General features: G+C 42.3%; 1 protein-coding gene across 1 annotated transcript; it reads left to right on the top strand.

The window, feature by feature from the left end:
- The first annotated feature begins 6,123 nt into the window (after positions 1 to 6,123).
- LOC308618366 (NADH dehydrogenase [ubiquinone] 1 subunit C1, mitochondrial-like) lies at positions 6,124 to 6,425 on the top strand. The gene has a single exon (XM_081236105.1). The coding sequence runs from the start codon at positions 6,126 to 6,128 to the stop codon at positions 6,354 to 6,356; it is 231 nt and encodes a 76-aa protein (XP_081092231.1). The 5' UTR covers positions 6,124 to 6,125; the 3' UTR covers positions 6,357 to 6,425.
- Positions 6,426 to 13,514: the final 7,089 nt, after the last annotated feature.

Genomic DNA, 13,514 nt, shown 5'->3' with positions numbered 1-13,514 from the left:
TTTTCATTTTGGATGATCTGTCCATTGGTGAAAGTGGGGTGTTAAAGTCCCCTACTATGATTGTGTTACTGTCGATTTCCCCTTTTATGGCTGTTAGTATTTGCCTTATGTATTGAGGTGCTCCTATGTTGGGTGCATAAATATTTACAATTGTTATATCTTCTTCTTGGATCGATCCCTTTATCGTTATGTAGTGTCCTTCCTTGTCTCTTCTAATAGTCTTTATTTTAAAGTCTATTTTGTCTGATATAAGAATTGCTACTCCAGCTTTCTTTTGATTTCCATTTGCATGGAATATCTTTTTCCATCCCTTTACTTTCAATCTGTATGTGTCTCTAGGTCTGAAGTGGGTCTCTTGTAGACAGCATATATATGGGTCTTGTTTTTGTATCCATTCAGCCACTCTGTGTCTTTTGGTGGGAGCATTTAGTCCATTTACATTTAAGGTAATTATTGATATGTATGTTCCTATTCCCATTTCCTTAATTGCTTTGGGTTCGTTATTGTAGGTATATTCCTTCTGTTGTGTTTCTTGCCTAGAGAAGTTCCTTTAGCATTTGTTGTAAAGCTGGTTTGGTGGTGCTGAACTCTCTCAGCTTTTGCTTGTCTGTAAAGGTTTTAATTTCTCCATCAAATCTGAATGAGATCCTTGCTGGGTAGAGTAATCTAGGTTGCAGGTTTCTCTCCTTCATCACTTTAATTATGTCCTGCCACTCCCTTCTGGCTTGTAGGGTTTCTGCTGAGAGATCAGCTGTTAACCTTATGGGGATTCCCTTGTGTGTTATTTGTTGTTTTTGCCTTGCTGCTTTTAATATGATTTCTTTGTGTTTAATTTTTGACAGTTTGATTAATATGTGTCTTGGTGTATTTCTCCTTGGATTTATTCTGTATGGGACTCTCTGTGCCTCCTGGACTTGATTAACTATTTCCTTTCCCATATTGGGGATGTTTTCAACTATAATCTCTTCAAATATTTTCTCAGTCCCTTTCTTTTTCTCTTCTTCTTCTGGAACCCCTATAATTCGAATGTTGGTGCGTTTAATGTTGTCCCAGAGATCTCTGAGACTCTCCTCTGTTCTTTTCATTCTTTTTTCTTTATTTTGCTCTGCATCAGTTATTTCCACTATTTTATCTTCCACCTCACTTATCCGTTCTTCTGCCTCAGTTATTCTGCTATTGATCCCATCTAGAGTATTTTTCATTTCATTTATTGTGTTTTTAATCGATGCTTGATTCATCTTTAGTTCTTCTAGGTCCTTGTTAACTGTTTCTTGCATGTTGTCTATTCTATTTCCAAGATTATGGATCATGGAAATAGAATCTTGGATCAGCTTTACTATCATTATTCTGAATTCTTTTTCAGGTAGACTGCCTATTACCTCTTCATTTGTTAGGTCTGGTAGGTGTTTATCTTGCTCCTTCACCTGCTGTGTGTTTTTCTGCCTTCTCATTTTGCTTATGTTACTGTGTTTGGGGTCTCCTTTTTGCCGGCTGCAGATTCGTAGTTCCCGTTGTTTTTGGTGTCTGACCCCAGTGGCTAAGGTTGTTTCAGTAGGTTGTGTAGGCTTCCTGGTGGGGGGGACTAATTCCTGTGCTCTGGTGGTTGAGGCTCGATCTTGTCTTTCTGGTGGACAGGTCCACGTCTGGTGGTGTGTTTTGGGGTGCCTATGGCCTTATTATGTTTTTAGGTAGCCTCTCTGCTAATGGGTGGGGTTGTGTTCCTGCCTTGCTAGTTGCTTGGCATAGGGTGACCCGCACTGTAGCTTGCTGGTCGTTGACTGAAGCTGGGTGCTGGTGTTGGGATGGAGATCTCTGGGAGATTTTCGCTGCTTGATATTATGTGGAGCTGGGAGGTCTCTTGTGGACCCGTGTCCTGAAGTTGGCTCTCCCACTTCAGAGGCACAGCACTGGCTCCTGGCTGCAGCACCAAGAGCCTTTCATCCACCCGGCTCAGAGTAACAGGGAGAAAAAGTAGAAAGAAAGAATTAGTAGAAGAAAGAAAGAGAGAGGGAAAGAAAGGAAGAAGGGAAGAAAGGAAGGAAGGAAGGAAAGGAAGAAAGACAGGAGGGAGGGAGGAAGGAAAGAAAAAGAAAGTGGAAAGAAGAAGGGTGGGAGGGAGGAAAGAAAAAGAAAGAAGGAAAGGAGGAGCGGAGGGAGGGAGGGAGGAAGGGAGAGTAGGAAAAAAAGAAAGAGCAGGTAAAGTAAAATAGAATAAAGTATGAAATATAGTAGCGTTATTAAAATTAGAAAGTAATTATTGAAAAAAAAAAAAAAAAAACCGGACCGATAGAACCCTGAGACATATGGTGGAAGCAAAGCTATACAGAGAGAATCTTACACAGAAGATTACACATACACATTCACAAAAAGAGAGCAGGGGGAAAAATCAAAAATCTTGCTCTCCAAGTCCACCTCCTCAATTTGGGATAATTCGTTGTAAAAAGAGGAAAAGGGCGAGAAGTCTGAAATCTTGCTCTCTAAGTCCACCTCCTTAATTTGGAATAATTCGTTGTAAAAAGAGGAAAAGGGGGGAAAGTCTTAAATCTTGTCCTCAAAGTCCACTTCCTCAATTTGGGATGATTCGCTGTCCATTCATGCACTCCACAGACGCAGGGCACATCAAATGGACCGTGGAGCTTTAATCCGCTGCCTCCGAGGCTGCACAGAGAGATTTCCCTGCCTCTGCTCTCACAGCTCCCGGGTCTCAGCCTTGGACCTGGCCCCGCCTCTGCGCGTAGGTCGCCGGAGGGCGTCCGTTCTTCGCTCAGACAGGACGGGTTTAAAGGAGCCGCTGATTCGGGGGCTCTGGCTCACTCAGGCAGAGGGGAGGGAGGGGCGCGCAGTGTGGGGCGGGCCTGCGGCGGCAGAGGCCGGCGTGACGTTGCAGCAGCCCGTGGCGCTCCGTGCGCTTTCCCGGGAAAGCCGTCCCCGGGTCTCGGGGACCCCGGCAGTGGCGGGGTGCACAGGCCCCCCGGAAGGCGGGGCGGACAGTGACCCGCGCTCGCACACAGGCCCCGCGGCGGCGGCAGCAGCGGCGGCGGCGGGCGGCGGCGGGCGGCGGCGGGCGGCGGCGGGCGCGGCGGCGGGCGGCGGCGGCCCACGCCCGTCTCCGAGGTCCGTGCCTTACCCGCGGCTCGTGCCTGTCTCCGGCGCTTCCCCAAGCAGCCCTCTTAATGCCCTCTCCTCGCGCACCAGGAAACAAAAGGGAAAAAAGTCTCTTGCCTCTTCAGCAGCTCCAGACCCTTTCCCCGGACTCCCTCCGGGCTAGCCGTGGTGCACTAACCCCTTCAGGCTCTCTTCCTGCCGCCAGCCCCAGTCCTCTCCCTGCGCTCCGACTGAAAGCCGATACCCGAGCCTCAGCTCCCAGCCCCGCCCGCCACGGCGGCCGAGCAGACAAGCCTCTCGGGCTGGTGTGTGCCTGAAGGCACCGGTCCTCTGTGCCAGAATCTCTCCGCTTTGCCCTCCGCACCCCTGTTGCTGTGCTCTCCTCCGCTACTCCGAAGCTTTCCCCCTCCGCCACCTGCAGTCTCCGCCCGCGAAGGGGCTTGTAGTGTGTAGAAACCTTCCCCCCTTCACGGCTCCCTCCCACTGGTGCAGGTCCCGTCCCTATCCTATTGTCTCTGTTTATTCTTTTTTTCTTTTGCCCTACCCAGGTATGTGGGGAGCTTCTTGCCTTTTGGGGGGTCTGAGGTCTTCTGTCAGCGTTCAGTAGGTGTTCTGTAGGAGTTGTTCCACGTGTAGATGAATTTCTGATGTATCTGTGGGGAGGAAGGTGATCTCCGCGTCTTACTCTTCCGCCATCTTCCTCCGGGGTCCTGAAGCATGTCCTTGCCTCCTATCACACTGGAATCCCATCAAGCCTTCAGGCTTCCTACCAGCTTACAGGATGGAATCTGCTGGCGTCTCCCCGCTTTTCCCCTCCATTAATGGCAGGGTCCCAATGTGTACTTGCGACCCATGCTTTTCTCAAACCAGTGCTTCTCCCGTTTAGCGCGCGCCTGAACTTTTTTTTTCTATTTTGATTATCTACCATACAAATGGGGACCCTGTGGTAAATTCAGATGGAAAGAATGAAGAATAAGAGTCTGTAAGTCTGTCTTCCCTGAACTTTTCTCTGAGCATAGACACAAGCTGGAACATGACTTTTCTCATCTTTCAAACAAAGGGAATGAGCTAGATCCAATATTTCTAAAAGTTTTCCACTGAAGAACCTCTAATAGCAAGACAAAAATGAATGTGTTTGAAACAGAGACACTTTTGGAAGATTTCCATCATAGATTAAAAAAAAATCAGGCTAATTGTGCCATCTAAGTCATAATAAACATTTATTTTCGTATATAAATGTTGAATAAAATTGAGATGTCAGAAAGATGTGCCATGCATATTCTGTAACTACTTATACTCCAGACATAGTGTATTTTTTCCAGGAAGATGCATTCTGTAATTTGAAAAACCTGACAAAACAGGGGCTTCCCTGGTGGCTCAGTGGTTAAGAATCCACCTGCCAATGTAGGGGACACGGGTTCAAGCCCTGGCCCAGGAAGATCGCACATGCCACAGAGTAACTAAGCCTGTCTGCCGCAACTACTGAGCCTGTGCTCTAGAGCTCGCATGCCACAACTACTGAGCCCTCATGCCACGACTGTTGAAGCCTGCGTGCCTAGAGCCCATGCTCCGCCACAAGAGAAGCCACTGCAATGAGAAGCCTGCACACCACAACGAAGAGTAGCCCCCCTCGCTGCAACCAGAGAAAGCTCGCACACAGCAACAAACACCCAACGCAGCCAAAAATTTAAAAAAACAAAAAATTAATAAATTTTAAAATAAATAAATAAAAATTAAAACCTGACAAAACAGTTTCTTCCTATATTAAAGTCTTTAGAATTTGTTTCTAGTGATGCTAGACTGCAATATCGTACATTGTCAGTAGGTGCCACTACTTCACATAATTTACGAGAAGGTGAAAATTCCTTAGTTCACTGTCCATCAACTAATTAGTATATTTTAAAATGAGTGTCAATATAGAAGATGCAGAAAGTATCTTTATTTACTTTCTGCTGAGACGTCAGTCTCTTTTTGCTGGAAGTTTTAAAATTCAATTCTGCTTAGAGGAATTTTTGGTTATGAATATGCCTTTAATTTTATCATGTAAGGAGGGATTTTTCTTCCAGGAATCTAGAAAAAGTTAAATTCTGTAGATGAATGCTATGCGAAATCAGTGGGGGAGAATTGCTGCATCCTTTAGAAAGGTGTCCATTATTTTCCTGGAGTTTGCGATACCAAACGTACTTTTATGATAGATTATGTTCCTATTCTGCCTTGCAAAATTTTAAAATAAAAAGATAATATTGTTTCCAAATATAATAAAATAATTTTTCTTCTTCTTAGAGAATAACACCATAATAATAATACATTGTTGTGGAAACTCATGGGATTTGGAGTCAGACAGACCTAAGTTTGAGCCCATCTCTCCCACTTACTACTTGGACCATCTTAAGCAATTTACTTGGGCTTTTTTTTCTTTTTTTTTTTTTGCCAGAGTCCCTATATCTTAATTACAAGGTTTACACATCTGACAGAGTTTTTGGAAGACTAATGATGTACATAAATCCCCTGGCACATAGTAGGCATTCAAAAAGCAGTAGTTATTAGCAGTTGTCATGTTTCAGCAAAGCCTCAGTAACTACATTACCACCATGGCATTAAACATGGTAGTGTTGAACATTATTAGTAATATTAGTAATATTAAAGTTAATTTTAATTTGCTCTAATGCATATGAATCTAACATTTAAGAGGTAAATATATTTCCTTATCAAATCAAATTCCACTTAACTTTGAATCTGATCTTGAATCCGATCTTTTCCTTGGATTCATTTACGGTGAGCACACTGTCTGAAGGCCAAGCAGTAGGGAATAAACTGTACGGACCAGGTCATCCTCCTTGTTGGGAAAGCCCAAATACTCACAAGCACTGAGGACATAAGGGTGCTGAGCGTGTCAGAAGTGCTTCAAAGAGGGGGTTAGCGCCCGCAGTTCTGCGCCTCCGCCCGCCAGGGGGCGCTCGGCCGGACGCCAACCCCGCGGGAGCGGCGGGGCTGGAGAAGGCGGAGCCCAGCCCGGCAAGATGGCGCCGTCCGCCTTGTTGCGCCCCTTCTCCAAGCTGCTGGCCCCGGCCAGGCTCCCGAGCGGCTTTTCAGCGCGGTCAAAGTTCTACATTCGGGGATCGCCACTTGGCAGACCTGACTGGCTGAAGGTTGGACTGACCTTGGGCACCTCCGTTTTCTTGTGGATCTATCTCATCAAACAGCATAATGAAGATGTTTTGGAATATAAAAGAAGAAATGGGTTGGAATAAACTTTTGAAATACCGATGCAGTATATAGCATTTATAGCAGTTCCTCTGGATTCACCAATCTGTTGAGCTGTAAACGTGAGAGAAAGAGTTACATGTGAATATATGTCAAGTCAGCATTTTGTGTTTCACATAATTAAATTTAAAAATACTTCTGTATTTAAAAAAAAAGGGAGAAGAAGTGCTTAAAAGAACTTGAGCTGCTTGACCGAAGTGGGTTAGAGTGAGTCTTTGCTGATCAGCCCATTTGGGATTTACGGTTACCTGGCTGTACCCCATGGGCAGAGTGCAAAATGGCAACCATCAAAATACTTACACCATGGGAAGAGGTCTAATTGAGGAGCCTTTGTGTGTACAGTTTAAAACAACACTCTATATTGGTCTTGGCGTCTTGCATTTATAGAGGTTCATTCAAGACACTCACACCACACAAGCAAAGCATGTAACCAGAAGGGGAACAACTGTTTTCTCCCAGTATAACAGACCCATAACTAAAGGTGCTGCGAAGGCTCTGTCACATTGATCTCAGCTAGTCTTTATTTCACCATCTGGCTTCTTTTCCAGGGCTCCCTCAAAAAGGATATCCCTAACTAACCCAACAGGGCCTTCTCTCCCACACATCAGTCCGCATAGAAACAACAAAAGATGTCAATTGTGCTGATTTTCTGTGTAAGGCCCCATACCAGGCTTGTTAGCAGAAGCCTCCTCCTTCACCCAGCCTGGCTGGCCTCCCCTTCACAGTCAGGAGTCTTCATTTAAGTCCCTTTTAATGAGAGGAGCTGAGAGCGAACTCAATAGTCCCAACCTTCCTCTTAAAGGAACTGGGCTCCACCCTCCCATCACAGCTACTTCCAACAGTATTCCTAATAAGACTTGGCAATGTTTTCCTGTGATACTCATTCAGTGCCTGCACAATTTTAGTTTTGGAACCAACAGTGCTGTTGGTTCACCCATCTGAGCTTATTCCACAGTAGTTCCAAACCACGTATCATTCTGTTGGGTGAAACCTGTTCATTGAAGAGATGAGTCCAGTGATCAAAGAAAGGACAGTGTACAAAAGCTCTTTCTGCTTCCAATTATTTCAGTGATTTATTTGGGGCCAGATAAGCCACTCAATCTAAGCGTGTTTAAATAACGCACGGGTGAGTTGCAGCCGAATCTCAGTGGTGGCTCTTTTGATTTAAGGTGCTTATGGGCTCCCAGACCTGCCTGTGGACATCACCAGGAAGTCTATTCCATGCTATTCTCTTTGTGCTTGTTTCCAGCTGATGGTATTCTTCAAATACAGAGTGGCACGTTCAAAGATATATGTAGCATAAATTTTGCTCTGGCAGATGATTGGAGCAAATATATGCCCTCACATTTACCTTTAGGGAATCTTTTAATCATTTAATAGAAAATTTATGACAAACTTGTCTACAGTTTCCACATCCTCCATTTACTTGGTATGACCCAATCAGCCTTGCCTATTATAATCAACTCTCACCCACTGAGGTCAAATTTATGAAACATTGCTATATTGCACCTGTCACTTTGGGTATGAGATCCTTGGTAAGCAGACTGGGGAAAATGGGCAATCTCTCTTTGTGGCAGAGTGAGAGGTGCCCATATTTCCTGGGGTGTTGTCTTAACTCAGTAGCTGTATCACACTGCTTTATGAACTGTCCAACAGCTGTGACTTTGGGCATTTAGACACTGATTTCTTCATTGTAAGAAATGACATTATTAATGTTTACAAATGGTGGTTCTCAAAGTGTGGTCCCCAGACCAGCTGCATCAGCAACAGCTGGGAACTTGTTAGAAATGCAAATTCTCAGGTTATACACGAGAAGTTGAATCAGACGCTCCAGAGGGTGTTTTAACAATCTCTCCCAGGGCCTTGATGCCTGCTGAGCCTTCACGTGTGAGATACTTTGCAGACAGCAGATTTTTACCTGCACATTAATTGGGTAACACAGAGAAGAGTCTCTCTTGTGCTGAGGAAAGTCTGAATGCTGCACTCTATAGCACACCTTAAATAATCTTTTTTGAAGCCTTTTGCCTTTGCTACAGAAAGGTTGAAATTTCAAGATTTTTTTGTTCTCACCCAATCCATTTTATCACATGAATCTTATTCCCTGAAACCGAAAGCCCTGTTGAAAAGAAGCGGGTGAATAATTCTAGGCAGTGGAAACATCCTAGATATGTACAGCAAGCATGGTTCCCACAACATAACTGTCCGGCTGTGCTTCTTTTAAATATTTAAAAAATGAGAATCTCCATCTATAGGCTATTTCCTTTCTTCCTTACTAAGCAGAATCTCTTAGGTAGGATGTTATTTTGTCCAAGGACTCTATCCTTCTCCTAATAGGCTTTCTCAAGCAACATTTTCTTAATTCTCTCAGGTCAACTCCAAATACAACCACTCTGATAGTCTTCTCTGTTATTGTTTCTTGACTTGACATGCCAGTAATTTCCTTTCATCTTTTCCCATTAATCACCAAGTTCATATCTTGAGCCCTCATGTTCTCCAGTAATCTTCACCAGGTGTTTTGGTGCTGTGTGGTCTTCTCCATTCATTCACCATCTTCTACCCAAGCCATTATTTTATTAGTTTCCTTCAGTTGGTCCTTAGAGTCCCTTATTTTGCCTTTTTCTGGTATCTATTTAATATCTGATAGTGTCACCTGGTCTGGATGTAGGTAAGCTGAGGGGCTGTCCACAGTGACAGGATGGATCCAAGACAGAATGAGAATCAGACAGTCTCCTTGTGGGTGAAACATTTTAACATAGAATCTGTGTGTGGAAAAGGATAGAGGATGTTGAGTGAAACAGACCACAGTTGGAAGTCAGGTTAACCAGCGCGGAGCCATAGCTTCATCATCACTTGTTTTGTTCTGGGCACTCTAAGCCACCTGCAGTTCCATCTCACTTGCCCTGCTTTGCATGTTGCTTCCAGCTTTTGGTTTACCCCATGCCTTTGTGCAAGTTACAAAAAAGTGGTCCCTCTGAGCAGACATACCCACAGGGCAGACATTTAACAAAGGGGCCCTTTTGGGTGGACAAAATACAGACCAGCGGCCCTTCCCGAATGCTTACATTGCCCTCAGGGCCTAGCAAGTGCAATAAGGGCTGGATTTCAGGTCCATTGCCGCCCCACAGCCCATGCTGGTCCCTTTGTTTCATGCTAAAACTGCACAACCCGACCTATGGCACTGCTTGCTTTTCCCCCATTTTGTACTGCTCTGTCTAAATCAGTGGTTCTCAAAGTACAGTCCTTAGATCAATATTACCATCACCTAGAAACATATTAGAAACACAGACTCTCAAACCCTGCTGTAGACCTCCTGCCTCTGCAAACAGCAGTCTGTGTTTAAACAAGCCCTCCAGATGATTCTGGTGCACACTAAAATTTGGAAACACTAGAAAAATATCTGACATGTAACAGGTATTTAGTAAATGTTTGTTGGTTGAATGAGGAAATTAATTTCTCCATCAAAATTAAGGGCTTCCCTGGTGGCGCAGTGGTTGAGAGTCTGCCTGCCGATGCAGGGGACACGGGTTCGTGCCCCAGTCCGGGAAGATCCCACATGCTGCAGAGCGGCTGGGCCCGTGAGCCATGGCTGCTGAGCCTGCGCATCCGGAGCCTGTGCTCCGCAACGGGACAGGCCACAACAGTGAGAGGCCCGTGTACAACAACAACAACAACAAAAAAAGCACAAGCATCATTCCCCTGAGCCTCCTCCAGCCTCCATCTCATCAGGCTATGGCCCCTCTGTGTTCTCACCTGAGTCTGTATCACTGCACTGTGCAATGAGATTTAACGCACTGCGGGAAATAAATTGGACAACTTGGCTCTTTCCATGACTCAAATTGGTGCTCCTTCAGGAGGAGGAGGGTAGAAACTGTGTTTACTGGACTTCATTTTTGTACCCCTCAACACAGTGCTTTGTTTGCAATAGGAACTCAATTGCCATAGAAGGAAGCGACGGAGGATGATGCAAACAAACAGGCAAAGAAAAAGTAGTCACCAGGCTTGGAATGGTACTCCCCAGAGGAGTACTCCCCAGGGCTGGAAGTTTTCTTTGTATAAAATTCCAGTCGATTCACAAACTCATGCTCAAAAAGATCTTTCCTTATTGTGCCTGAAATAATATGATACTTCCTCTTGTTCAGTTGTTTTGCTTACTTTTAGTTAATAATAAAATTTGTTTATTAAAGTATTTAAGCGACTTGTGTCTAGGGTGGCATTTGTTTCTATTTCTAGGTCTATATGGAAACAGGATCAGGGAATGAACATGGCTGGACCCTTAAGATGTTGATCTAGTCAGTAGCAAGAAATCATAAAATATTGTCTTTTTGTGTCTGGCTTATTTTACTTAGCTTACTTCACTTAATGTTTTCAAGGCTCATCCCTGCTGTAGCATGTGTCAAAACTCCACTCCTTTTAAAGGCTGAATAATATTCCATTGTATGTACACACCACATTTGTTTATCCAAGTACCTGTTAATGGACACTTGGATTATTTCAACCTTTCAGCTATTGTGAATAATGCTACTGAGAACAATAAAGCTTTTACCGTATAGAGTAATGCAGTAGCTTCAAACTGCTTTCCATGGAGTTTCATTTGCTTTATATATCAACACTCCATTTGAGGGTTAAAAATAATACTTTTAATGGTAAAGTAGAACAAGCTAAAGCTTTGGAGTCAGACGAGGTGCCATTTCTGCCTTCTGTCTTCTATGTGAACTTGGGCAAGTAATTTAACTCCTCAGGGTCTTAATTTCTTCATCTGTTACATGGATCAATGTAATAATTTCTGTTGTACAGGTTGTAGTGAGGATAAATAAGACAGCATATATAAAGCACCTAGTCTAATATTTGGCAACTAGTGTGAAAATAGTAACTGGAAACCACTAGCATTATTTCCAAATGGCCACATAATCCAGCCCCTACACTTTTAATCTAACTAAACTGCTTTCTTCATCCCCTTGTCACCCGTCTGGCCTTTATTCCCACTTTTTCTTCTAGTTGCTGTTAAGAGTTTTATTTCAATCACTTGCATAGGTCACAATACCACTCCCCAGTTTTCTAACCTGTTTAATATTTTATATCAAAAAGTCTATTTTATCAAGTTTACCTTCTGCTCTAGTTTATAACTTGGAGAAAGATCATAGGAGAATATATTTTTAGAAATTCAAGATCATTCATGTATGAATTACTCTGAGGACCATCTATTAAAAAGTGTTTATGTGGTATCAAAGACTTCTTCCATCCCAGTGAAAGGGCGAGGATGATTGACATTTAAGGCCTAGATAGAAGACATTCATGGACCATATCACTTAACTACTGTTTTTTAGTTGAAAAGTGGCATTAAATCACCCTGCAAATATATGTAGATCCCTGGGAGGATCCTAGCTCATATGCCTAAATCCAGGAAAAGCATTGGGAAACCCTGAAATTAGTCCCAGTGTGTGCAAAAGAGGTACAGAGATCCTACTTAATTCATAACTGCCCTGGTAGGTAGTTTGTCTGCTCTGGGTTGAGCCACTCATAGTCAAGGAATATAAGGGATAAAAGAGAGCCAGAAACGTCCTCAATCCAAAGACCCTTGCACCTGGAAGTACAGTCTGCATATTCTAGAAGATTTATCCAGAGCTTAACCATTTTAATTTTGAACCGAACTAAAAATAAATAATGATCCAATCAATTATCAATGGTTGATTCAATCAACCATTTTGGTCTTTTAAAATAAAAGAGATCCATAGATTTAGGTTTCAAGTTCATGAAATCAGGATAACAATAACAAGAACTTCTGGCTTACTTTATTCCAAATGTTTAGAGGTTTACTCTGTAGGCTGCCAATCTGCTTTTAGACATAATGTGAATAGAAGTAACACTGCCAAATCAGTAAAAAAAAAAATCCGGCCATGTTAATATTTTGGAATCATCCATATGATTAATATTTGAATGAAACATCTGAATAGATTGGCCATTTTGCTATTGTGTCGCAAATTAGAGCCACTATCAGAGGTCAAGTTTTTGTATTTCCAATAGTTCACTTTAGATGGCCACTGATATTGATAGGAAGCCCCTCTTGTGCTATAGGACTAAAGCAATTGTCAGTATCATAGAAGCTAGGAAGTGATTGGCATATATTTGATGCTTAAGGCCAATAAATATTGTTGCTGAAATGAATAAATGAATGATTTCTATTACTCTGCATTTTGGGAAACGTGTACCAGATTTTTGTTTTTAATCAAATTGTAGTTTGTTTCTTGTCACAGTCATTCCAGTGTTACCTAGTTTGGCTCTCCACATTGATTAAATTATCGAATTTTTAAAACACATTTCTAGTGTGTTCTTAAACATAGGAAAGTGTTTTATTTACAGGTAGATACTTTTGTTTGTTTTCCAGCATAATTATTTGGTTTCTACCTTGTTACTTGTGAATTTAATATTTTAAACAAGTTATTTCTCCTGTTATCCTTGTTATTTTCCTCTAATGCTCATTTCATTAAAGAAAAAAACTTTCTCTAACTTTTGGAATCAAAGGTTTGTTTCTAAGTAAATGTCCACTAGATGGAACTATTGTTTCAAAAGAAGAGGGTGATGCCTTAGAAAGGACCCATTTCTGAAGATTTCCCACTGAACTTTACCTCATAAAAACTGCTGATAGATAATGCCTTTTCTTTCTTTTTTTTAACTAACACTTTCTCTTTTTTGTAAGTAACATTACCATTTAAAGCACATGCTATTTGAAGGCTTATATTCTGAAGACCTGTTGCATCTCTAAGACTTTTAATCTGTTTCAATGCAGAGTTCTCTTTTTAAAACTTTTTTTTCCTGTATACTTCAAGGGTTTAGTGACAACAAATGAAAATATCTTAGTTGTAAAATGTGCCTTAAAAATGGAGGGAACTTGCTTAATGAGTCAGAAATTTAAAAATACAATTCATAGAGGTTTAAATAAAAACCCTAAAACTAAAGTCCTTAACAAAAAGATAATAAAACTTCAAGTGTGGAAACACCTACACAAAGATTAAATGTGAGTGTCTATTAGGTATGTTTCTCAAGTTCTCAAAGAAACAATATCACTGTGTATTCACACATTCTTGCCCAGTTTACACAACTGTATTTAAACTGCATAGCTTACTATTTGCTAATGCAAATGACATGGT

This window comes from Mesoplodon bidens (genome assembly GCF_964165515.1).
Source record: "Mesoplodon bidens genome assembly, chromosome: 1".
NCBI lineage: Eukaryota > Metazoa > Chordata > Mammalia > Artiodactyla > Ziphiidae > Mesoplodon > Mesoplodon bidens.
Note: the sequence above shows the minus strand (reverse complement) of the source record. Positions and strands in the feature narration are given on the sequence as shown.